Source organism: Pongo abelii, chromosome 4 (genome assembly GCF_028885655.2).
Source record: "Pongo abelii isolate AG06213 chromosome 4, NHGRI_mPonAbe1-v2.0_pri, whole genome shotgun sequence".
Classification (NCBI taxonomy): domain Eukaryota; kingdom Metazoa; phylum Chordata; class Mammalia; order Primates; family Hominidae; genus Pongo; species Pongo abelii.
The window spans coordinates 149,009,812-149,036,100 of record NC_071989.2 but is presented as its reverse complement, the minus strand read 5'-3'; the positions used below and the strand labels follow the sequence as shown (position 1 = coordinate 149,036,100).

General features: G+C 47.8%; 3 protein-coding genes across 4 annotated transcripts; 1 reads left to right on the top strand and 2 right to left on the bottom strand.

Annotated features, from left to right (window-relative positions):
• Positions 1 to 72: 72 nt before the first annotated feature.
• Positions 73 to 4,150, top strand: DND1 (DND microRNA-mediated repression inhibitor 1). 2 transcript variants are annotated; one of them, XM_054555973.2, is made up of 5 exons: positions 73 to 382; positions 513 to 630; positions 995 to 1,456; positions 2,152 to 2,544; positions 2,629 to 4,150. In XM_054555973.2, the coding sequence occupies exons 1-5, from the start codon at positions 359 to 361 to the stop codon at positions 2,850 to 2,852; spliced, it is 1,221 nt and encodes a 406-aa protein (XP_054411948.1). In that variant the 5' UTR covers positions 73 to 358; the 3' UTR covers positions 2,853 to 4,150. The 2 variants fall into 2 exon arrangements, with proteins under 2 accessions (XP_054411948.1, XP_002816016.1); XM_002815970.6 differs by having other exon boundaries at positions 74 to 382; positions 2,152 to 4,150.
• On the bottom strand, positions 2,940 to 9,127 carry WDR55 (WD repeat domain 55). Its single transcript, NM_001132396.1, is given in 7 exon segments — positions 2,940 to 4,576; positions 4,661 to 4,830; positions 4,919 to 5,018; positions 5,118 to 5,297; positions 5,405 to 5,492; positions 5,573 to 5,673; positions 8,853 to 9,127. Coding segments are annotated over 7 exon segments (1,152 nt in total). The 5' UTR covers positions 9,044 to 9,127; the 3' UTR covers positions 2,940 to 4,254.
• A 2,370-nt stretch (positions 9,128 to 11,497) lies between these two features.
• Positions 11,498 to 26,165, bottom strand: IK (IK cytokine). The gene is made up of 20 exons (NM_001132993.1): positions 26,059 to 26,165; positions 25,478 to 25,544; positions 22,187 to 22,279; positions 21,846 to 21,905; positions 20,850 to 21,017; positions 19,949 to 20,063; positions 19,415 to 19,485; positions 19,274 to 19,320; positions 18,003 to 18,166; positions 16,343 to 16,451; positions 15,212 to 15,251; positions 14,824 to 15,049; positions 14,655 to 14,673; positions 14,150 to 14,228; positions 13,789 to 13,869; positions 13,163 to 13,220; positions 12,270 to 12,358; positions 11,971 to 12,079; positions 11,765 to 11,799; positions 11,498 to 11,676 (listed from the first exon to the last, which is right to left on the bottom strand). Exons 1-20 carry the CDS (start codon positions 26,072 to 26,074, stop codon positions 11,649 to 11,651), a joined length of 1,674 nt encoding a protein of 557 aa, NP_001126465.1. The 5' UTR covers positions 26,075 to 26,165; the 3' UTR covers positions 11,498 to 11,648.
• Positions 26,166 to 26,289: the final 124 nt, after the last annotated feature.

The window sequence follows — 26,289 nt, the reverse complement described above, 5'->3', positions numbered from 1 at the left end:
GCGTGTGTCAGTGATGCCTAGCCCCGCCTTCCCCGGCAGACCAATGTAGGGATGGAAAAGGGAGAAAGACACTAAACTTGTGACCCTGAGGTTCTTGTCTCCAGCGTCCACCCTGCGGCTTGGGAGCTCCTCCTCGGGAGGCAGCGCCCGTACATACGCACCCGCGACTTTGCAGCTTTCACCTGAAGGTCTGAGCGAAGCCCGGGCGGCGCACGTGCAGTGGATACCTCCACCCCCCTGGGAGGCGGGGTCGCGCTCAGAGCCAATGAGAGCTTGCGGGGTGGAGGGGTAGGGAAGCTTCCAGAGGCCGGTGGGGAGGAAGTTATAAAGAGGGTACGAGGGGGCCAGCGGGAGAGCCATGCAGTCCAAGCGGGATTGTGAGGTAAGCGGCTGGCGACTTGGGGGCCGGCGAGCCCCGCCGGAGCGGGGGTCGGCTTTAGGGACCCCAGTACCACAGGAGAGGTGGGGGCGGGCTTGGCGATCCGCCATTCCAACCTTCCTTTCCCTCTCAGCTGTGGTGTGAGAGGGTGAATCCAGAGAACAAGGCGGCGCTGGAGGCGTGGGTCAGGGAGACAGGCATCCGCCTGGTGCAGGTGAACGGGCAGAGGAAGTATGGCGGGCCACCCCCAGGTACGGTAGTCCCAGCCCCTCCGCCTGTCCGGCTACAGCAGCCCCCTTTGGGGGAGGGGCTGCTCCGAGCCTTCACTGTCAGAAACTGCGAACTACCCGGATTTATACCCCCCAGCAAAGGAGGAACTGTGGCTCCACGTCCACCCGCCCCGTCGAGGGAGGGGGCCAATCTCAAGGTGTACCTACTCTGTACACCTTGTACAGAGTACAAGGTCACCTAATTATGCCAACCACCCAGGGTACGGGTGTAAACCCATTTCACAGACCTTTGTTCACATCGCCTCCCAACCCCACGCGCTGGGTCCGTGGGCTCAGAATTCGAAAGCGTCGCCTGACGGTGGCCTTACATACCCGCTTCCCACAGGCTGGGTGGGCAGCCCGCCGCCAGCTGGGTCAGAGGTGTTCATCGGGCGGCTGCCTCAGGACGTGTACGAGCACCAGCTTATCCCGCTGTTCCAGCGCGTGGGCCGCCTCTACGAGTTCCGCCTGATGATGACCTTCAGCGGCCTGAACCGCGGCTTCGCCTATGCCCGCTACAGCTCGCGGCGCGGCGCGCAGGCCGCCATCGCCACGCTGCACAACCACCCGCTGCGGCCGTCCTGCCCGCTGCTCGTGTGCCGCAGCACCGAGAAGTGTGAGCTGAGCGTTGACGGCCTGCCGCCGAATCTGACCCGCAGCGCGCTGCTGCTTGCGCTGCAGCCGCTGGGTCCCGGCCTGCAGGAGGCGCGGCTGCTGCCCAGCCCCGGACCGGCGCCAGGGCAGATCGCTCTGCTCAAATTCAGCTCGCACCGGGCCGCTGCCATGGCCAAAAAGGCCCTGGTGGAAGGTAGGCTTCGGCGGGGGTGCTGGTTGGGGCCAAACGCGTTCTGCCCGGCACTTTATACTGAGCATAGCTGTTAAAGTTACAAGATCTTAGAGTCAAACATGCCAGAATTTGCAACCTTTTACTATTTGATCTCAGATTTTTAAAACTTCCAATGGTGCTACCACCACCGCTTACCTAAATTTGTAACACTTTCCGAGTATTACCTCTTGACTTAATTCTCAACCTTCCCCCACCCCCACACCGCAAAATAGGCACGGGACCCTCAAGCTATGAGGAAACTGTTAGAGAAATTGATTTGCTCAAGGGAATCCAACTGAGCTTTTTACTACTATAAAATCTGTTTCCTCAGACTGTTGTGAGAATTAAGTAACATAATGGGTGTATGGTACTTAGCACACTAACTGACTTAAGCAAGTTTTCCCAGTAAAGATTAGCCATTATGATGGTTATGAGGCAGACAAAGCCTGCAATTAACCAGTATTTCTCCAAGGAAACTTGTAAGGTAGCAGTGTGTTATATACTCCCTTTGCAAATAATGGAGGCTGAAGGCTTCATTGTCTTTTCTTACCCATGGTCACACTACCAGGAAATGGGAAGGCTACAAATTACAGGACTGTGTATCTCCAAAGGGCTCACAACCTGGAGGCTTGGGCCCAGGGTTTAGACCTGCCCTTGTCTTTGCATTTTTCCTGCAGGGCAGTCACACCTCTGTGGAGAGCAGGTGGCTGTGGAGTGGCTCAAGCCAGACCTGAAGCAGCGACTTCGCCAGCAGCTTGTGGATCCCTTCTTGCGGTCCCCACAGCCAGAGGGCAGCCAGTTGGCTTTGGCAAGGGACAAGTTAGGGTCCCAAGGGGCTCGGGCTACCCTGCAGTTGCTGTGCCAACGAATGAAGCTGGGCAGCCCTGTGTTCCTCACCAAGTGTTTGGGCATAGGACCTGCTGGCTGGCACCGCTTCTGGTACCAGGTGGTGATTCCTGGGCATCCAGTGCCCTTCAGCGGCCTCATCTGGGTTGTGCTGACCCTAGATGGCCGGGATGGGCATGAGGTGGCCAAGGATGCTGTGTCTGTACGGCTGCTGCAGGCACTTAGTGAGTCTGGGGCCAACCTCCTGTGTTCTGCTGGGGCTGAGGCAGGTACCATGGTTAAACAGTGACTCCATTCTCTCTCCACAGGCACCCTGAATGGGCATGCCGAGCCCGTGGCAGGCCCCAACCCAGCAGGCCTGGGTGGCCACTATCTGACCCCCAAAGGTGGGGAGGGGCATGGGCCCAGGCCCTTCGGCCTCCCTGCTGGGACAGGAACCTGTGGCACCTGGGAGCAGCTTAGGTTTGGCTTAAGTTGTGGTGAGGGGCCTTGCCCTCCCCCTCCCAGCCCAGGGTCCAACCTGACCCAGTGATCTTACGTGGCCATTCCTTGTCCCACCCCCACCCGATCATACCTTCCCCCCTCTGCCACAGCTTAGCATGAATCTTTATTGTCCTGATTTGTCCTCTTTGTTGGTTTTTATTTGTGGGGAAGGGCAGCTGAGCCAAAGGGGTCAGAAATTCTGCCCTTTGCCTCCAACACATGGCATTCTGGTTTTGGTTTCTGTATAGTTTTGGGTCTTTCTATGCTGGTTGTATTTATATTAAACCCCTGGTTAGTATATACTTGTGTCTGTGCTGTCTTGCCCTAGCTTAGAGTTTGTTTATACTGGTAGAGTGAATAGCTGCTACGGGGCAAGTACTTCCTCACATCAGTGTTTTGAGTGCATCTTCTTGTGCTGTACTGTAGGGTATTATAAATTCATATCCAGGCCAGGTGTGTTGGCTTTTGCCTGTAATCCCAGCACTTTGGGAGGCTGAGGCAGGTGGATCACCTGAGGTCAGGAGTTCGAGACCAGCCTGGCCAGCATGGAGAAGCCCCGTCTCTACTAAAAATACAAAAATTAGCCTGGCATGGTGGCAGACACCTGTAATCCCAGCTACTTGGGAGGCTGAGGCAGGAGAATTGCTTGAACCTGGGAGGCGGAGGTTGCAGTGAGCCGAGATCACGCCATTGCACTCCAGCCCTGGCAACAAGAGCGAAACCCTGTCTCAAAAAAAAAAAAAATTTCATATCCAGCCAGGCACAGTGGCTCATGCCTGTAATCCCAGCATTTTGGGAGGCCAAGGCAGGAGGATCACTTGAGCCCAGGAGTTCAAGACCAGCTTGGTCAACAAAGTGAAACCCCTGGTCTCTACCAAAAAAAAAAAAAAAAAAAAAAAATCACAAAAATTAGTCAAGCATGGTGGCACATGCCTGTTAAGTCTCAGCTACCAGGCAGGCTGAGGTGGATCACTTGAGCCCAGGAAGTCAAGGATGCAGTGAGCCATGATCAACCCACTGTACTTCAGCCTGGGTGACAGAGTGAGACCTTGTCTCAAAAAATATATATTTTTTTGGCCAGGTGTGGTGGCTCGTGCCTGTAATCCCAGCACTTTGGGAAGCAGAGGCAGGTGGATCATTTGAGTCCAGGAGTTGAAGACCAGCCTGGGCAACGCAGACCCCTGTTTCTACCAAAAAAATACAAAAATTGGCCTGGTGTGGTAGTGCACACCTGTAGTCCCAGCTACTCCAGAGGCTGAGGTGGAAGGACAACCTGAGCCTGGGGACATTGAGGCTGCAGTGAGCCAAGATCATGCCAGTGCACTCCAGCCTGGACGACGGCAAAACCCTGTCTTTTCAAAAAATAATAATTCATATCCTCTCTGGGGATGCAGCCCAATAAGCAAGACTCTTGCCTGGTGAGGACCTGTCTCAAGATTCAATTCATTCCCTCAGTCACTGTCATCCCCAGTCTCCTCCTTTTCTTCCTGAGCCATGGAGTCTTCTCCCTCTTCCCTCAGTCCTGCGAAGAAGTCATCGGTGCTCCAAGTCTTGCTGCTCAGAGCCCGCAGTGGTCCTCCCTTTTTTTTGCGCTGACGGTAGTCATCCACCACCACAGCTCGCAGCTGGGCCATGTCCCAAAACTTGAGGCGCTGGTCATGGCCACTACTGGCCAGGAAGCGGCCACAGTGGGAAAGGGCCAGCTCCTCCACAGGCTCCCCAGTATGCTGGCCCACACTGCCCACCACTCGGTTTGGTAGGATGTTCACAGCCCTGGGCAGGGAAAGAACAGTGTTGAGTACTGGCTAGCTGGGCCTGCCCTTCCTGTGACCTAAGGGCTGTCCAGGCTCCCCTCACCTGATGACTCCATCGGTGGAGCCAGTACACAGCAGACTCTCGGTGACTGGAACCATGCAGTCGATAGATTCAGCTCTCAGAGCAAAGCGGTCACTTGTGGCCCCAAAGCCATTCCAATTGAAGAGGTAGATGGTACCTTCACTGGAGCCACAGGCCACCTTCTTCCCACACTGCAGGGAAATAGGGAAAACGATGTGAAAGCTGCCTTAGACTAAGCCCCCAGCACACACCCCTCCATCCCACCATAACCAGCTGTACTTTCATGAGAGTGACAGAGGTCAGGTCCCCAGACTGAGGCTCTGAGAGCAGCTCAAACCGACGCCTCTTAATGTTGAAGACGCCAAGGCAGCCATCCCCACTGTAGAGAGTAGAGCAGTAGGCTTAGACACAAGGTCCATTTGAGGAAGACATTTCACACAGGGAGGGGAGGGGAGGCAACGCAGCTTTGAAGTTGTACCTGGCTGTCAGCAGCAGCTTTTTGGCTGGATCCAGAGCCATGTCTGCGATGTACTCTTCATGTTGCCTCATATCCATTAAGGGGCCCTCCTTCCGTTGGTCCCAGAGACGGATACCACCCATGTCATCCCCAGTGGCCAGAACATTCTCATCCACCAGCAGAAGACTGTTGATGGGGGCACTAGAGACAGATGTAGAACTTCTTGGAGCATCTCTGTCCCAGTGGCGACCTCCTGGTCCTTACCCTTCACCTCCATGCACATACACAGAATTGGCTGCTCTCCTTACCCATGAGCCTTGGAAATACGTCTTTCCAGTCGGCCCTGCTCCACATCTAGAACATGGATGGCTTTGTCCTTGGAGACAGTAACGAGCTCTGGGGAAAAGGTGCCCAGGTCATGGTGCTGCTCACTGTTCCCTTCCACCACATTGCTGGTTGTCTTCCCCAGTACTCACTCTGCCCATCTTCAGAGAAGGCCACAGCTCGGCAGGCCTTGAGATGGTGACCCGATGACCAGAGCTCCTTGGTTTCTCCCTCTTGGCAAGAGTAGGAAAAGCTGGGGAGAGGGGAAGGAGGGTAAATGACTCCAGACCCAGCCTGGGTTGCATTGAGTGCAGAAACCAACCAGACAGAGCAGCCTTCCCACCTACCTAAGAGTTCCTGCTTCTACACCTCTAAGCCCAAAAAGTTTACCATCTCATTTCTCCATTTCCAGTGAGTTTGAAACGTTAGGTCTTGCTTTTTTCAATATATATTAATTCAAGGTATATTTGCGCAAGATTTCTTTGTGATCCCACCCAACCCCTCTTTATCATCTTTGAAAGCCCCACCCTGGACAAAGATTGGGTCTGGACCACTGTGGAGGAAATATTTGTTACATCAATGACAAAAGACCAGCCCCAGAAATTAGAAATGTAAAAATCAGTAAGGTAGAGCAGGCTCTTGCACTTCAGGTCTGCAGGAGCTAGAGAAAGCCACAATTAATTACAGTACATTGAGAGTACGTGCTGAAAAAGAGGCAAGATCAAAATGGAGGTGGGGGAGAGGCACCAGCCTGTAAGCAACTTTGAGGTGAGTACTGTTTACGGAATACCCCCAAGTGCCTGCCTCAGAGCAGATCCTCAAAAAGGGCAGAATGAATACATGCTTAATTGCCAGTGAGTTCCAGGTGGGCAGAACTGAGCCTGCTCATTTTCTCTGTCCCAGTGCTGAACATGAAAAAGTAGCTTAATAAACATTCACAAATTGAATGAATACTTGGGAAGGGAGAAGAGAGCCCTGGAAAGCTAAGGTGGTGACATGTGGGTTGGATCATACAAGAGTAGAATTTGCCTGGCCGAGAGCAAGGGCCAGATACTGGAGGCAGCAGAGATAAAGAATGAGGAGCGTTCCTTGTAGCAGGAGAGTAGCATGACTGAATATAGAAAGATGGGCTGGGGTGGGCATGAGACCATGTGAGCCAAGCAGAAGTTTGAATTTAATCCTCGGAAAACGAACCTCTTCACAATAGTCATGGCTGAGGGTGGGGAAGGGGAGAACCAAGAATTTTCCTCCAGAACCTTTTTTAAGACAAGGGAAGCAACAAAGTTGTGTGGAATGTGAAGAAAGGTGGATGTCTAGGGCAACTCCCAAGTGCCTGGCACCATAAATATGGATAGTAGTAGAAGGGAACCTACATTTGTTGAAGAGCTGCCTAGGTGCTGTACTGCAAACTTGTCCCCTCTGCAAGGGTAGGTATAATTCCCCCTTTCAAAGATGAAAATACAGAAGTTAACACGCTCAAGGCCATTACAGCTAATGAGGGGTTGAGATTTAAATTCATTAAGTAAATCTGATAAGCATAACATCTTCAACTTTTCCACTGCCTCTAACCTGTATCTTTTGTTCAGAATCAAACATGTATTGAGCATCTACCCTAGACTAGAGGCTGGAGATAAAATAGAGAACAAAACCGATGACAGATTACACTCCAGAACAGTGTTTTTTCACACTCTGGTCATATAACGGACTAGTAAGCTACAATCAGCATTTTGTGTACATGCACACAATAATAGAATAAAATCAGAAATTGTATCAGAAAGCTTCATATATAATGTAAAAGGTTATTTCTCTGTGAGGCAAGGTCAAAGACGTTTGAAAAACATTAGTGAAGGAGACAGCATTCAAATAATTACACAAATGGACATATGGTTACCAACCATTCATTAGTAAGGGAAAGGTACCATGGCACCTGGTGCCATGGCAGCATCTAACAGGTAACCAATTTTAGTCAGGGGCGAGAGGAAGAGGGAAGAGATCCTGGGAACTCAGAGATAGTAGGTAAAAGTGAAGGGAAAGGAGTTTTCCGGACAGAATAGCACGTGCAAATGGGCTGAGGTTTCAAGATTTTTTTTTTTTTTTTTTTTTTTGAGACGGAGTTTTGCTCTTGTTGCCCAGGCTGGAGTGCAATGGCACGATCTCAGCTCACTGCCACCTCCGCCTCCCAGGTTCAAGCGATTCTCCTGCCTCAGCCTCCCAAGAAGCTGGGATTACAGGCGCCCGCCACCACACCCAGCTAATTTTTCTATTTTTAGTAGAGATGGGATTTCACCATGTTGGCCAGGCTGGTCTGCAACTCCTGACCTCAGGTGATCTGCCTGCCTTGGCCTCCCAAAGTGCTGGGATTACAGGCGTGAGCCACCACGCCCGGCCCAAGATGTATTTTTAAAAGGTATGGATGAATGAGCACAGATGGTCAGGGTGTTGAAGGCGGGATTGAGAAATTTGTACTAAATCCTAAAAGCAGACTATTGAAGGGTTTTAATCAAGGGAGTGTCTGCTCGGATTTATGTTGTTTTCTTTTTGAGTCTCACTCTGTCGTCCAAGCTGGAGTGCAGTGGCACGATCTTGGCTCACTGCAAACTCCACCGCCCCAGTCCAAGCGATTCTTATGCCTCAGCCTCCCGTGTAGCTGGGATTACAGTCCCGCGCCACCACACCAGGCTAAGTTTTGTATTTTTAGTAGAGACGGGGTTTCACCATGTTGAACAGGCTGGTCTGGAGCTCCAATCTCAGGTGACCCGCCCACCTCGGCCTCCCAAAGTGCTGGTATTACAGGCGTGAGCCAAGATTTGTGGTTTGAAAAATCAATTAAAGGGGCCTGCTGAGCCTGTCTCGGGCACAATATAATAATCCGGTAGGAGGCCGGGCGCGGTGGTTTACGCCTGTAATCCCAGCACTCTGGGAGGCCGGGGCAGGTGGATCACGAGGTCAGGAGTTCAAGACCAGCCTGGCCAAGATGGTGAAACGTCGTCTCTACTACAAATACAAAACAAATAAACCGGGCGTGGTAGCGGGCGCCTCTAATCCCAGCTACTCGGGAGGCTGAGGAAGAGAATTGCTTGAACCCGGAAGGGGGAGGTTGCAGTCAGCCCAGATCGCACCACTGCACTCCAGCCTGGGCGACAGAGCGAGACTCCGTCTCAAAAATAAATAGGTAAGCAAATAAATAATAATCGGTGGGAAATAACAAGGCCTTAAAGGGCTTTTTGTCCTACTACGGTATCTGGGCTCTGTCACGACATTCCAGTTCTTTCAACAGATTGGTGTGATAAGAGCCGAATGTTACTGAATGAATTGGACCCAATGAATCTTGCAAAATTTGTCTCCCTGCAACTTTCTCTCCTCTCTCCTGTTCCCAGGTCCACCCCCGGGAAGCTTCCAGACCCGGAGCCCCTGGCCCTGCCCCGCTCTCACACGAACACGTCCCCGTCCACGTCCCCTGCAGCCAGTAGGTCACGGGCCGGATGGAACGCCAGCCCACTAGCCGGAGCTTCCAGCACGATGTCTTCCGGAGTGTCCCGGATCCGGGTTGGGGCTTCCATGGAGTCTGGGTCCTCCTCGTCGCTCCCATCCTCAGCGGGCCTCTCCTTACAAGTGCGGTCCATGCTGAGAAGGACTGCGAGCCGCGCCGCCGCAGGGGAGTCAGCCTCGGAACCACCCACACTGCGGGAGGAGTAGCCTGGGACTCCGCTTCCGCCTCGGGGGGTGGGGCCGGAAGTGTCTCCGGGACGTTCTCCCTCTTACAGGAGAGGTGGGTGGGCCGCGGCTGGTGCGGGTGGAGCGGAGCGAAGAGACCGCGTCTAGAAGATCTGCTACTTCCTTGTCCTGCTGTGGCCCCGTTTGGGCTAGGTAGACGGTGCGACCGTCAATTCCCTCCCTAGTCACGTCACGTAAAGTTGGGAACTGCGTGTAAATCTTTCCTCTCCTACTTTATCCAGACAGGCTTAATGCCCTTGGGATAGGAGAGAGGGACGCTAGTCCTTTGTGGCTTGGTGAAACCCAAGATCAAGTCAAGCGATAGCCAGGGCTGTCAGGAAGCCGCAAAATCCCACGCTGCGCGATGACATACGGGAGTCTTGGACAGCAGGCAGCTCAAGCAGCTGCTGTCCACGCCCCTAACGTCTTTGTGGCCAGTTTGCTGTGCCAGTTCCTACAATTTGTCTACAGAAACTCAATGGGCTGGACAAGCAGTGCTCAGTTACCAAGAATTTTTTTCTCTTTTTTTGTTTTGCTTTGTTTTGAGACAGGGTCTTGCTCTGTCGCGCAGGCTGGAGTGCAGTGGCACGGTCACCGCTCGGCTCAAGCGATCCTCCCGAGTAGCTGGAACTACAGGCACGCGGCACCACGCCTGGCTAATTTTTATTTATATATGTATTTGTTTATTTATTTATTGAGATGGAGTCTCGCCCTGGCTGGAGTGCAATGGTGCGATTTCGGCTCACTGCAACCTCCGTCTCCCGGGTTCAAGCGATTTTCCTGCCTCAGCCTACCGAGTAGATGGAACTACAGTCGCATGCCACCATGCCCAGCTGATTTTTTTGTATCTTTAGTAGAAACAGGGTTTCACCATGCTGGCCAGGCTGGTCTCAAACTCCTGACCTCGTGATCCGCCCGCCTTGGCCTCCCAAAGTGCTGGGACTACAGGCGTGAGCCACCGCGCCTGGCCAATTTTTGTATATTTTGTAGAAACGAGGACTCACTATGTTGCCCAGGCTGGCCTTGAACTCTTGACCTGTCTTCCCACCTCAGCCTCCCAAAGTGCTAGGATTATAGGCGTGAGCCACGGCGCCCGGCCCCTGAATTTCTTTTTTTAAATCAAGGTCTTGCTCTGTCACCCAGGCTCAGAATGCAGTGGTGTGATCATAGCTCACTACAGCCTTGAACTCTTCGGTTCGATCCTCCTGCATAGCTATAGGCTCATGAACTCCTGGCCTCAAGAGACTCTCCTGCTTTGGCCTCCCAAAGCACTGAGACTGTGGGCATAAGCCATCGAGCCTGGCCTCAGAAACTGAATTTCAAACCAATAATCTCCAGGTCTTGCTTTTAGTGACTCTCCAGATGTCTTCACCTGTGCCATGTCTCTGTGACCATTTTTAATAATTGGGACTGCTGCCTACATCCGTAGAACCATGGTGTCATTTGTCTGAAATTAGCCATTCTAGGTGCTATTGCAGCAAGGCCCAATTTCAGCCTCTTATTTGCCATGCACAATGCTGGCTTCCTCACAAAAACCTGTCCTACCAAGGTGAATATAATCAAAGACAAGGTAATGGCTAAGGTGACTTTCTAGCTTTCTTGGATCTGGTGAGGCCACAAATCTTGGGCTCAGGGTAGACAGTGGCAGCGTGGCATCCAGCCAGGAAGCATGAGTGACACCTAATGATGAGCACCAGACCAAAGTGCTGGTAATGAGCAGAAAGGAAGAAAAGGGAAGGGAATGGTGTGATTCAAAGGTCAACAGATCTATTCTGGGCCTTGGCAAATGTTTCAGGGTGATGAAGGGCACCAAACCCTTCTGGTCTAGGATAGGAATTCCTGTACATGCAGGGCCACACTGTATCAGCTCTAAACCCAAAGCACTTCCCTAAGGTTACACCTTTAGCCAAGGAGACAGTGATTTGTACTCAATATTAATAAAGCTCATAGGACATAAACTCATAAACGGTTTTGGTTCCCACCCATAAGTGATTTTCATTAGATGCCTTCATCCAGAGCCCAGTCCTTCATAGCCTGGGGATCAGATTAGCAGCCCATCAGGCTGACTGCAATCCCCAGGAAATCTTTGTCCAGGGACTAGGCCTGAAGATGGGCCTGAATGAGTCTGACATTTGAGACTGATCATCCTTACATTCCTCTATCCACCTCTTGCCCATCAGTGAGGATCATTATTCTCTTCTCTACTGGGCACACTGGCTAGAAAGCATCCTTACTGTCTAAGAATCTAGAACCACAGCTCAGGAAAGGACTGATGACTTTCTGCATGTGATTTTACACAACCAGTGGAATTAGTGTTCTTGGTGCTTCAAGGGCACTGGAGGGGACATGCTCAACAAAGAAGCTAGCAAGTTAACCAATTTTAATGGAACCAAGTAATTACACAATAAAATTTTATATTCATCCACAAAAAAACATCTTGCAAACTTTGGAAACTGTAGAAAGAAAACAGTGGGGAGCATATCTTTGTGGAGCATCTCTGGTTGTAACTGGTGATTAGTATTTTGGCCTTTTGACTTCAACCCTGCAATGGAAGGAGAAATGGGTCAGTATAAGATCAATACACTAAGCAATTCCCACCAGTCCCACAGAGGAAGAATAATGCCGCTCACCCATCAGCTTCCATCTTCTTCCTCTTCTCAATGATCTATAAAAACAACAGGAGAGTCTATCACCAAGCTGCCCATCTAAGCTCACCTGAGGCCCAAGGCTGACCTCCCATTTCCATGGCTCTCCAGCCCCTTGCCTGTTCCTGAATCTGCAGGCCAATGTCTTCTCCCAGTTGAAACCCTCCCACCCAAGGCGCCATCCTACTTACTGCACTAATCTTCTTCCACTGGCGATCAAGCTCTGCTTTGTCATTAGTTTCCTTGAAGCGCCTGGTTTTCCGCCCTTCAGACATTTTGATACCATACTGGAATGCAGCCCTGAAAAAAGCAGTTGGGAAAGAATGCATCAGAGATTGCATAGCAGTGGCGAGGTTTTCCCAGAGTCCTGTGGGCAAAGAACTTAGTTGGGAATATCTCAGCCAGACCATACCCGCTAACCTTATGTGCACTATTCCACCAAATCCCCACAGCCCTCCTCACACCCTGCCCATATTCAGTACCAACTCACTTGGGCAAAGCCTCTTTGTTGTTCATATACTCGCTGTATTCTTCCTGGGTATCAAAGTCCCAACGGCCTAAGGGCCCCTTCTTGTTACCCTGTTGCAGGACAGAATGGGGGGATGGGGAAGGAAGAGATGTCAGTGGAAATGGAATTTCAGCCCTTGATTGAAGCCAGACTCTCCCATAATCCCAAGTTCCACAATTCATAAATCATACCCTGATAAGTAATAATAAATGCTTATTACATACTTACTATGTGACAGGCATTATTCTGTACACTAAATGCATATCTCATTTAATTCTCATAACATCTATGAAAAGGGAACTATATTTCTCTCCATTTTCCTGATGAGGAAACTGAGGCATAAACAGTAAAAGAACTTGGCAAGTTCACAAAACTAATCAATGGTAGAGGCAGGATTAAACAAGTCTCCAAGATTAAACCATGCTATTTCAATACAGTGAACTCAGGGGAAGAATAGAGACTTCTTCACTATTAGTGGCATTAGTGGTTTTTTTCTTTTTAATTTTGCTTAAGACTTAGAGGAAAACTTCAATCCTGGCTAGAATAAAATTTAGTTATTTTCCAAAGACTGCAATTTTTTCTGCCCTTTCTACTTATGCATTGATGCTTGCTTACTGCCTACCATGGGAATCAAAGCCTGGCACTTTGTTATAGGAAATAAAAAATAGATTTTTGACCCTATGTCATTTGATCTTGTGCAAAGACTCCGAAATAGTTAAACTGCTCATGACCCTCAATGCTGCTGTTTCTACTGCTGCAGCTAAAGGAGGGTGGGGCCCAGTAAATGAGATAGATTTTTTAGGAGTGGGGAAGGAGATATATGTAAAACAAATAATAACTGCCCAAAGGCACCCACCATCCTTCTAACTACATACCTGGTCCATTTTGCTATAATCCACCTCCTCATCACTATCCACAGCCATGTCATCCATCCTAAGGAGAAGCAAGAGTTAAACAGATGTTGCATACCCTGACCCTATGCTTCATCTGGAAACCTACCCGACTAAGAGGTTATCTGCATAGGAATGACCATCCCCTAGACCTCCCACTTAGAGCCTAATAAAATAGTTCATCCAAGTAAGAAGTAGCCTTGGGCCAGGCGCAGTGGCTCACTCCTGTAATCCCCGTACTTTTGGAGGCTGAGGCGGGCAGATTACCTGAGGTCAGCAGTTCAAGACCAGCCTCGGCAACATGGTGAAACCTCATCTCTACTAAAAATACAAAAACTAGCCAGGTGTGGTGATGCATGCCTATAATCTCAGCTACTTGGGAGGGTGAGGCAGGAGAATCGCTTGAACCCAGGAGGTGGAGGTTGCAAGCGAGCGGAGATTACACCATTATATTCCAGCGTGGGCAACAGAGTGAGACTCTGTCTCAAAAAAAAAAAAAAAAAAAAAAAAAAAAGAAGTAGCCCTGGGACTTAGCAAATCAAATTTCCATTTCACCCCCAATTTGTTTCCCAATCATCCCAGCCTCCCTTCCTTAACCAGGTTTCACATACGTGGCTGGGTAGCACTCTGCATAACTGTTGGACATGCCAAAGAAATCTCCCAGCTGCTTTTTGTCTTCTGGCTTCTTCAGCATACGCTATGTTAAAGAAAACACTAGACAGGATTCTACCTATTGCTGTAAAGCTTCAGCCAGGAGGGGGCCAAGGGCTAGAAGCCCCAACATGAAAATTCTGAGAGGGCTGTGAGCTGTTACGGGTGCTCTGGGAAGGAACAAGGGATGGTTTCATCCTGTCAAAATTCAGCATAAAAGGGAAGGAATGGGGCAGGGTAGGAGGGAGCAGGGAGGCAGCGGGAGTTGGAGTAAAGAGACCAGTTCTCTGGAACCCAGGAACGTATTAAAATAAAGGATATGATTCTGTGCCTTCCCAGCCAGCAGACCCAGCAAACTTTTCATTGATGGACTTGATCAACTCCTTGGCAGACCCAGGTCCTAGGAGAAAAGAGAACTCTGCCCAGACCTTGAACTGAGGCTCTCACAACCTCCTCCCCACAACACACTTAAAAAACATTTTTTAAGGCATAGAACCCTTTTATCTAATGAAGTTTTAAACAAACTCCAATTAATAATGAGTTACTCTGGTTGAGATGAGGGTAGGGTATCCAGAACATTCCATACTTGACCTCTACCTCGCCTCCTCAGAACCCCAGGGCCACAGGAATTATATCTAAGAGCAAATATGCCCTGCCATGGCCCAGGAAGGTGGAGGGAACTCCACCTATTCAATAAAGCAAGACACAGTTCTTACAAGAACCCAGAACCAGGAAGTCCCCCAATCCTACCATTGCCAGCTCTGAGCCCTACCAGGGGAAAGCAGGACTGCTAGAGCAACTGTGAGATGCTGTGTATACAACTCACCTTTGTCAACGTCTATGGGCTGGAAAGAACACAAAATGTGAGATTAGTGTTACCATGAGAGATTCCTACTCATCCTTCCCCCAAGTCTGAAACAATTCCTTACCCAACCTTGCTCACATTTCCAGAGAGGGGCAACTCCATCACCTGGTACTAAGGGCCCACATCTCACCTCATCATCTACTTTTGGCTTTTCAAAGTAGCTGTGTCTCTTCTTTTCCTCTTCTCTCTCTCGGTCCCGCTCTCGCTCTCGTTCCCGATCTCGTTCTCGCTCTCGCTCTCGGTCACGGTCTCTGTCTCTCTCCCGATCACGCTCCCGTTCCCGATATCTCTCCCGCTCCTTGTCCCGAGGTGTCTTGGTTGTGGAGGGTACGTAATCCCCAATGTCTTCAAAAATACTGGTAAAATGGAGATCACTAGCTGGCCAAATTCACACACACACCTTCACTCCCCCTGACCATTTCTCCAGATTCTCATGTCAACACCTCCCCAAAATGCCAGACACAAGAAATGCACAGACCCCCTCCCTCTGATCAGATGCCAGGGGCTAGGATACATACTTCATGTCAGCCTCAGGAGGTTTCTTCTCTTCCAGCTTCCCTGAAATTTAAAGAGGGGAGTCAGGAACATACTCCTCAGTTAATTTCCACTGAACTTCACCATCCTCTCCAGCTCTTAATGCCCTTTTAGACATCTTCTGTTTAAAATGTGGGTCAAGGCTGGGTGCGGTGGCTCACACCTGTAATCCCAGCACTTAGGGAGGCCAAGGCGGGTGGATCACTTGAGGTCAGGAGTTTGAGACCAGCCTGGCTAACATGGTGAAACCCTATCTCTACTAAAGTACAAAAAAATTAGCCGGGTGTGATGGCAGGTGCCTGTAATCCCAGCTACTCAGGAGGCTGAGGCAAGAGAATTGCTTAAACCCAGGAGGCAGAGGTTGCAGTGAGCTGAGATGGCATCACTGCACTCCAGCCTGGGCAACAGAACGAGACTCGTCTCAAAAAAAAAAAATAAATAAAAATAATAAAATAAGGCCAGGAGCAGTGGCTCATGCCCGTAATCCCAGCACTTTGGGAGGCCAAGGTGGGCACATCATGAGGTCAGGAGTTCGAAGCCAGCCAGGCCAATACAGTGAAACCCCGTCTCTACTGAAAATACAAAAATTAGCCAGGCGTGGTGACGCATGCCTATAGACCCATAGTGCCCTGTAGTGCCTATAGTGCCTATTTGGGAGGCTGAGGCAGAAGAATCACTTGACCCCGGGAGGCAGAGGTTGCAGTGAGCAGACATCGCACTACTGTACTCCAGCCTGGGTGACAGAGCAAGACTCCGTCTCAAAAAATAAATAAATAAAATAAAATAAAATGTGCGTCAAGTGTTAGAGCCTTTTTAGAATCTGTATAGGTTTTCTGGTTTTCACCAAAAAATCTCTTTAAAAATAAATAAATAAATGGGACATAAGCTACCCACTCTCCATCCCTCGTGCTTCAGACCTGACCACTGCTTCTTAGGTAGGTTAAGGAGACAGAATCTGGCTGTAACTGTCTCCTTGCCAATGCTCCAGTACTCCCATTTTTCTCTGCTTCCCAGGAGCCTCTCAATATTCTGGAGACAGAAAGCTCCAGGAGACCTTGGTTTTATCCCCAAACGCCCTCTGTGGGTAAGGTTTCTCTCTCTAACCCTCCAGGTACCTTTATCCTTCTTCTTAAGCTTCTTGTTACGGGTTCCCTGCCTCAGGTATGAAAGGATCTGGGTCAGCTTGCTAATAACAATGTCATTTGTGGTCAGTGTGGTCTGGGCCTGAAAATACCAAGAAACAAGAATGTTAAACCACTGAGCAGGAATCTCTTCATTTATTCATTCATTCACTTAACAAACTAAAGACTGAATTACAATACAGTAGGTGAAGGGAGGGAAAGGAAGTGCTGTGAAAGGATATTCCAGAGATAAAACAGCCTGCACAAAAGCCCTGCGTCAAAAGTCAATCAAGAACATTCAAGACAGTCAGGAGTCTAGAACATTCAAGAAAGTCAGGAGTCTAGAAAGGCCAGATGTTGCAGAGGCTCAAAGGCATGGTAAAGACTTTGCTCTTTATCCTAACAATGAGATACTACTAAAAGCTTCTAAACTGTAGTGAGACAAAAATTTACATTTTATTTATTTATTTGGAGACAGAGTCTCATTCTGTTACCCAGGCTAGAATGCAGTGGCACGATCTTGGCTCACTGCAACCTCCACCTTCTGGGTTCAAGCAATTCTCATGCCTCAGCCTTCCGAGTAACTGGGATTACGGGCACATGCCGCCACGCCTGGCTAATTTTTAGTAGAGATCAGGTTTTACAATGTTGGCAGAGCTGGTATTGAACTCCTAACCTCAAGTGATCCTCACACCTCAGCCTCCCAAAGTGCTGGGATTACAGGCATGAGCCACTGCACCCAGCCAAACTGTATATTTTAGAAGGGTAGGGGAGGTAGGGGTGGTTAATAGGTACCAAAAAGAATGAATAAGGCCTACTACATGATAGCACAACAGGGTGACTATAGGCAGTAATAATTTAATTATACATTCTAAAACAACTAAAAGAGTATAAATGGATTGTAACACAAAAGATAAATGTTTAACGGGATGGATACCCCATTTTCCATGATGTGATTATTACGCATTATATGCCTGTATCAAAACATCTCATGTACCTCATAAATATATATACCTACTATATACCCACAAAAATTTTTAAAAAAAATTCTTTTTAAAGGATGAATTATATGGTATGTGAATAACACCTCAATAAAAAGATATAATAACAAATCAGAGTGGAAGTGCGGAAACCAATTAGAAGCCTTTTTAATAGTTCCAGAGGCCTGGCGCAGTGGCTCATGCCTGTATTCCCAGTACTTTGGGAGGCCAAGGCGGATGGATCACTTGAGGTCAGGAATAGCCTAGCCAACATGGTAAAACCCAATCTCTACTAAAAATAAAAAAATTAACCAGGTGTGGTGATGAATGCCTGTAGTCCCAGCTACTTGGAAGGCTGCGGCAGGAGAATCATTTGAACCTGGGAGGCGGAGTTTGCAGTGAGCCAAGATAGCACCACTGCACTCCATCCTGGGTGACAGAGTGAGACTTGGTCTCTAAAAAAATAGTAAGTTAATAGTTTCAGCAAATGATTATAGCTTAGACTGGAATGTTATTGGTGAAAAAGTGGAAAAGTGAATGGATTCAGTTGAGATTTAAGAGGTAAAAGTGAAAAGGACTTGGTGACATGGTGGATGAGGGACACGGGGCAGAGGCCAGGCTGATTCCCAGGCTTGAGGCTAACATGATAGGCTCTCAGGATTCCATTCACTCACCTCCATGGTGGGGCAATCAGCCTTGCTGCGGATAAGAGTGGTGGGGATATCTGTGTCAGCATACTCATCATCCAGATCTACCACATAGGCCATGCGGCCCGGCAGGAACAACTCATTCCGCTCATATGCTTTGCTCTTAAAAAGCATTCGGTAAACATTGCGGCCTACAATAAGGAGAAGAGCAGCAAGTAGCCAGGATCTACAAGAACAGCTGTCACTTATGTGCTTACTCTGTGCTAGCCACCATGCCAAGTGCGATGCAAGCTTTGCTTCATTTAATCTTTACAACAGCCCTATGAAGTGGATATTATTCACCTTTTTACCGATAAGAATACTATGGCTGAGATTTAAGTAATTTAAGTAAACTCATGTATCTACTAAGTAATGGAGCAAAGAATGGAACCAGGCAGTGTAACTCCAAAGCCTGGGCTCCTGTCCACTCTTCTACATTGCCTCTTCAAGGGCACTATGCACCTGTATTGTATTAAGTCCTGTGAGGAAGAAGGATGAAGTTTAAGGTAATATTGATGATGACGGAAAAAACAGCTATACTACTCAATATGATAGGCATGTTATAGATTTCATTTTTCTTCATCCCTACAATAAAGTCATGTGATAAATAATAACCCAATTTTTACAGGTGAACAAACAGAAAGCAAAGTCAGTTGCCTAAAATCATACACTTAGTGCTGTTTCATCATCAAGGTTTAAACTCAGGTCTCTCTGACTCCAAATTTTGAACTTTTAATCACTAACCATGTTACTTCTTTTAATTCATAAGCCCCAAACTGAAAAATCTTTCAATCTACCTGAGGAGACATAAATGACATATGAAATAATTAAATCTATGTCTGAGTCTTATTAGAGTATTTTATGGGAGTTAGTTGTTTTGGGGGCAAGAAAGAATCCCAGCTCTTTGGGAGGTCAAGGCAGGAGGATCACTTGAGCCCAGGAGTTTGAGACCGGCCTGGGCAATACACAGAGAACCCCATCTCTGCAAAAAATTTTAAAAAGTTAGCTAGGTATGGTGGTATGGTGGCACATGCCTGTGGTGCCAGCTACACAAGAGGCTGAGACCGGGAGGTCAAGGCTGCACTGAGCCATGATCACACCACTGCACTCCAGCCTGGGTGATTAAGTGAGACACTGTCTCAAAAAGAAAGAAAGAGGAAAGGAGGTTGGGGGAAAGGAGAAGCATATCCTTCCCAGAGCATTAAATTCCCTACGATTCACCTAGAATGCATAGTCACTAGTATAGAAACTGTACTCACCCAGACGTGTTTTAAATTCAATTTTGTTTTCAGGATCCTCATCTTTCCTGAAAAGACAAAAAAGTTTTATTTTTGCTAAATGTGCTCCAACTTTAGGTCCCACCTTTCTAAACTCTCAACCTTTCCGTAATATTTACTTACTTGGTTTCTTTCTGGGGCTTTTCCATCAGTTCCTCTTCCTCTTTCTCTTTGCTGGCAATCTCAGCTCGTACCTAACAGGAAAGCAAGCAGGGTTAGGACACTCACTTTATATATTTATTGAACATCCACTACACCACACTGTACCAGGAACTAAGAATATAATATTAAACATGACAGATATTGTTCTTACTCTAATGGAGCTTATAGCAGATGAGACAGACAAATTAAACAATTTCAACAAAGTGCAATAACTTCTGTGGTAAATGAAACAGAAGGGCTATGCAAAGGTACAGGAAGCGGGAGGTGAAGGGAAGTGCTTAGCCACACCTGGGTGATCAGGGAAGGCTTCTCCAAGGAAATAAAATTTGGCCTGATACTTGAAGGATGAGCAGCAATCAGCTTTTCAGAGGGGCCACCTTTAGCCCTTCTTCTACTCAGTCTGAACTCTCAGGAATCTCCCTCCTCATCTTGCCAGACCCATACAAGAGCATTCAGCACGACAGTATTACTCTCCACCTGACCACCAGGACTCACCTTTTGAAGCAGAGCAAAATCCAAGCCTTTCACCAAATGGGTGTGTTCCATGTCACCACCCAAGAATTTGGACTCCTGGATCAACTGTCTTCTCTTCTCTGCAGCTGATTTGTCCCTATATAATGAAAGAGGCCACATTAGAGCAGTACTGTCCAGGTGTGGTGGCTCACGTCTGTAATCCCAGCACTCTGGGAGGTCAAGGCGGGCAGATCACAAGGTCAGGAGTTTGAGACCAGCCTGGCGGATATGGTGAAACCCCATCTCTACTAAAAATACAAAAATTAGCCAGGCATGGTGGTGGGCACCTGTAGTCCCAGCTACTCGGGAGGCTGAGGCAAGAGAATCGCCTGAACATGGGAGGCGGAGGCTGCAGTGAGCTGAGATCACGCCACTGCACTCCAGCCTGGGCAACAAGAGCAAGACTCTGTCTCCAAAAAAAGAAAAAGGGGGTGGGCGGGCCAGGTGCGGTGGCTCACACCTGTAATCCCAGCACTTTGGGAGGCCAAGGCGGCTGGATCATGAGGTCAGGAGATCGAGACCAGCCTGGCTAACACGGTGAAACCCTGTCTCTACTAAAAATACAAAAAATTAGCCGGGCATGGTGGCCGGCGCCTGTAGTCCCAGCTACTCGGGAGGCTGATGCAGGAGAATGGCATGAACCCGGGAGGCGGAGCTTGCAGTGAGCAGAGATCGCGCCACTGCACTCCAGCCTGGGTGACAGAGCAAGACTCCATCTCAAAAAAAAAAAACAAAAAAAAAAAACAGCCCTTTGTGGGTGGCAAATGCCTCTGAAATCACTTATTGTAGGCTCCAGGGCAGGAAAGTAAGAGGAAGAGTTCACGTTGTATTTGCATGACTCTCGGATGCTGAGAGAACCATACCCTGTTCCCTCAGTACTCACGCCTCAGCAGTGGGGCCAACAGCCCTGTAGTTAGCTGTGGTGCTGATAAGCTCGGTTTCTTCATAATCTTTGTTCACTCCATCTCTCCGTTCCTTGGCACGATCCCGGTACTTCTCTGCTAGCTCTCTCTCTCTCTCAATTTCTTGTTGGCGTAGCTTGGCATAATAACTGTGACCAGAGAAAGGCAAATGTGTAAGGCTCATCAGCTGCTACCTCAAGGTCAACAGAACTGTTCCTGCTTGCTTCCCTACATCTCCAACCTACTCTCTATGGGGAAAAGCTCATGTCTGTCCTGATAGAACTGCTGGCCACCTCTTCATAGTTACTAAAAATCAGAACTACAACTTCTTCCAGCTTATAGATATACTTCTCCAGTGCCAACTTGGGACACTCCATCTGTCACTTCAGAACTTTTTAATACCACCCAACTCCACCAATTCCCTATAGATGTAAGACTTTTCCACACAAAAATCAGAAAATCTTCTGAATTTTTACCACCTTCTAAATTTCAGCTGAAAAGAATGTATTATTTGCTGGTCCACTCTCAGAATAAAGGAAAAGCCAAGTACCAGGTCCAGAAACTTTTGTATCGTATAAATAACGATGATGATATAATAATGATGATGGCCGTCAAGATTTATTGGGTGGTTACCATATGCCAGGCATTGGTGCTAAATGCCTACATGTACTTTCACAGCTGATCCTCATGACATCCTGAAACAGGTTATTATTGCTACTGTATCTCCATTCTATCTGTGGATTAGAGAGGCTAAGCAAATGTCTAGGTTATCCACCAAGAAACTAGTGAAGATGAGATTAAAATATAGATAGGCCTATTCCAAAGCCCTCTACTGCCACTCTAAGTTATCACTCTGTTTCATTAAGAAAGTAGAGCGCCTCAAGACAAAAATCTTAGTTTCTAGCTTCATAATTAGCCCCTACTTTCCCCTAAACACTGTCCACCTTAAAATCTAAAACCCTTCACCCTTCCTTCACCTTTTCTTTTTCCTCCTTCGTGCAGCTGGGTCTTCATCCTCATTGTACTCCCTTGGCATCCTAGAAGAGATGAGAAATTCACTGATAGTAAAATATTGCCACAGCCCCAGAAACCCCAAGAAGTCTCCTTGAGGATTTTTAGAAAGACCTAGAATACTGACCAAAGTAACACTTTCAATCAAGCAGAAATCCACATCAATATTTGTAGGTGGACAGTTCTCAAACTTTAGAGAGCATCATAAATACCTGAGGGACTATTAAAAGTCATTCTACTTAGTAGAAAGAAATAGGAAGGAGCAAGAAACAAGTTGGGAGACAGGTTGGATCACCCAAAGACTTACTCATGGTGACGTGACTTAGAAGGTGGTGCAGAGGTGGGTGCAGCCCTGGGGGTCATGAGAAGTTTCCTGAAGTCTTCATTGGTGAGTTTTGATCTAGAAGAAAAGGCAAAGATTTTAAATATTAGAACTCAATAAGAAATGAAAAAGGAACAAGTAAAAATCATGATTACATTAACAGAAATCAGGGAAATACAAATTAAAACAAAGATATGACACTTTTTTTTTTTTTTTGAGACCGAATCTTGCTGTCACCCATATTGGCCAGACTGGTCTTGAACTCCTGACCTTGTGATCCACCCACCTTGGCCTCCCAAAGTGCTGGGATTATAGGGATGAGCCACCGTACCCAGCTTTTTTTTTTTTTAAGACAGAGTCTCCCTCTGTTGCCCCAGCTAGAGTGCAGTGGCACGATCTCAGCCCACTGCAACCTCTGCCTCCTGGGTTCAAGTAATTCTCCTGCCTCAGCCTCACAAGTAGCTGGGAATACAGGTGCCCACCAACACACCCGGCTAATTTTTGTATTTTTATTAGAGGTATTGGCCAGGCTGGTCTCAAACTCCTGACCTCAGGTGATCTGCCCACCTCGGCCTCCCAAAGTGCTGGGATTATAGGTGTGAGCCACCGCGCCTGACCAGATATGCCATGCCATTTTAATGCATCAGAGTGTTAACTACTAAAAAGTTTGATAAATCAGGTGTGAGTGAGAATTTGGGAAGGGGACACTCTCATATAATGCTGATGAGAATGTAAACCAGTATAACCAATTTGAAGGGCAATTTTGCAGTACTTGTTAAAATTTAAGTATATCTATCCTACGAGCCAGCAACTCCATTTATTTAAATTTAGTCTGGCCCATTACTGACATATGTATATAAGAAGTCCTGTAAACGAAATTCAATTATAGCCTTGAAAATAATCAGTCTGGCCAGGTGCAGTGGCTCACGCCTATAATCCCCGCACTTTGGGAGGCTGAGGCAGGCGGATCACCCGAGGTCAGGAGTTCGAGACCAGCATGGCCGACATGGTGATATCCCATCTCTACTAAAAATACAAAAAAAATAGCTGGGCGTGGTGGTGGGCGCCTGTAATCTTAGCTACTCAGGAGGCCGAGGCAGGAAAATCGCTTGAACCTGGGAGGCGGAGATTGCAGTGAGCCGAGATCTAGGTATTACACTCCAGCCCGGGCAAAAAGAGCAAGACTCTATCTCAACAAAATAAAAAAAAGAAAAGAATCAGTCTGAAACAGACTAAGTGTTTATTAGCTGGAGACTAACTAAACTATGATGGTGTTTCCCAAAGAGGAAAAGACAGCACTAATGGTACAAGAGATTATTTTAATTGGTACACTAACAAAGACTGACTCCTCTCTTGATCAAATTAAAGTCAGACTCCTTTAAAGCTCTCTTCTGACTAGGGCTCTTCCTTGGCCTGCTGACTTCAGTTTTAAAAAGGAATCCTAAGTCAGTTCACAGAAAGTTTTCCCACTCTTGATTTCCAGTCCAGCTCCTCTTCTCCCACCCTTGATATCTAATCAAGTTCCTCTTCTCCCCAAGGAAGACTTTATTGAAGATACTGTAACAGGAGTCAAGACCATTGTAATAGAGTAGAGAGACTGAACTTAATTCCAAATACAACAGGGACAAGTGAGAATTTATAGAAAATTACTAAAAGCAACTTGGTTAGGTATGGGGGTGGAGCGGCAGTTGATTTCTTTGTTAAAACTGTGCTCAGCAGGGCACGGATGAGTCCTGCTGAAAAATAGGACTCTTTGGGGAACCTGACTAAAGTTTAGCCAAGGAGGGAACGCTTGTCACTGCTCTGAAAGATAATCTCAGAAACACTGAGCAGGGTTTAAAAAGAAGCAAGTTGCAAAAATGATATACACAGCATAATATCATTTAACTCAAATATTTTAAATCACAAAGCAATGTTGTGTTTTCCTCAGATATGCATGTATGTGTATAAATGCATTTAAAAAAGAGTAGGAGGGCCTAGGTGCGGTGGCTCACGCCTGTAATCCCAGCACTTTGGGCCACTGAGGCAGGCAGATCATTTGAGGTCAGCAGTTCAAGACCAGCCTGGCCAACATGGCGAAACCCTGTCTCTACTAATACAAAAATTAGCCAAGCATGGTGGGGCATGCCTGTAACCCCAGCTACTGGGGAAACTGAGGCAGAAGAATTGCTTGAGCCCAGGAGGCAAAGGTTGCAGTGAGCAGAAATAATGCCATTGAACTCCAGCCTGGGCAACAGGAGGAAAAGATACACAAAAAAAGGTAACTGTGGTTACTTCTAAGAAAAGGACTGAGGCTGGGCACAGTGGCTCACGCCTGTAATCCCAGCACTTTGGGAGGCTGAGGCAGGTGGATCACTTCAGGCCAGGAGTTCAAGACCAGCCTGATGAACATAGTGAAAACCTGTGTCTACTAAAAATACAAAAAAAAAAAAAAAAAATCAGTCGTGCATGGTGGCACATGCCTGCAGTCCCAGCTACTTGGGAGGCTGAGGCAGGAGAATCACTTGAACTCAGAAGGCAGAGGTTGCAGTGAGCCGAGATTGCATCACTGTACTCCAGCCTGGGGAACAGTGAGACTCCGTCTCAAAAAAAAAGAAAAGAAAAGAAAAGAAAAAAAAAAAAAGAAACGGACTGGAATTGGGGATGTTATCAAAGATGATTTTACCAGGGGCTGGGCACGGTGGCTCACGCCTGTACTCCCACCACTTTGGGAGGCAGAGGCGGGTGGATCACCTGAAGTCAGGATTTCAAGACCAGCCTGATCAACATGGGGAAACCCCATCTCTACTAAAAATACAAAATTAGCCAGGCGTAGTGGAACATGCCTGTAATCCCAGCTATTCGGGAGGCTGAGGCAGGAGAATTGCTTGAACCCGGGAGGCAGAGGTTGTGGTGAGCCGAGATCGCACCACTGCATTCCAGCCTGACCAACAAGAGCGAAACTCGGTCTCAAAAAAAAAAAAAAAAAAAAAAGATGATTTTACTCTTATTTCCTACGTTTTAATTTGCTATCGGAAGAAGTAATTCCTATATAATGTGTAATTATACAACACGTATTAAAAAAAAAAAAAACTTAACACCTTTCCTGCAGGAATTTCCCTTCTAATACCCTTATGCACTTGGCCTGATCCAGTTAAGTCTCACAGAGATAAAGAGCCAGCGGGTATAATTTTTGACCATCCTTGATGACAAGACATTCAAAATTCTTTCACCATCACCACCACTTTTCTATTCATTGCCCAGCTCATTTCCATGGTCCTAGCACAAAATACTCACTGGTGGAAGGAGTGAGGATCATCCACATCGTGGCCATCGGGGGCCAAAGGGTTGGAGAACGGCTCACCTGACAAAAAGAATTGACGTTAATTTAATCAGTCTCTTATGTGTCAGATCCTAGCAAAAATCTGAGATATAGTAGTGAACAATACAGAACAAAAGTTAGAACAGCAGCAGTGTCAACACAATGTAATAAGTGCCGAAATGGGAAACTACAAGAAGCTGTGGGAGCACAAAGCAGAGGACCTAATCCTGCGCTGGAGGATCAGAGAAGACTTCCGGAAGATCGCGTCTAAAATACAACGTAAAAGATGAATACGCGCAACCCAGGATTAAGTATGGGGACAGAACTGGGGGAAAGCGATCCACACACAAAAGCCGCCCATCATCACTTGGAGTAGGAGTGAGGATTGGGGACGGAGTTTGGAGCTGTCGGCCTCACTTAGGACCCTACGGCTTCTCCGGGCTCAAGCGTCACACATACACAAACACACACACCCGGCTTAAGCTCAGAAGCTACAATAATGCGCCAAGTGCCCCAAGCGCCATGGGGAAGAAATAACGGATGGCCTGAGCCTTACTATCTCGCTCCGGCATTTTGTTGTCGTTCTTCCGCTGTCACCAACAATTGAGTCTCCAACAGCAACACCGCAGCGACAAACCTTTTCCCACAGTGCACCTCAGAATCAACCCACACTGCTTTGCGTTCGCAGCCTTTCCGCTTCCTGTTTTTCCCTCTGACCAACCCGGAGCGCAAAGAAATTGACCTCGCAGCGGTTCTACAATACTTTTATATCATTGGCCAAGCTTTA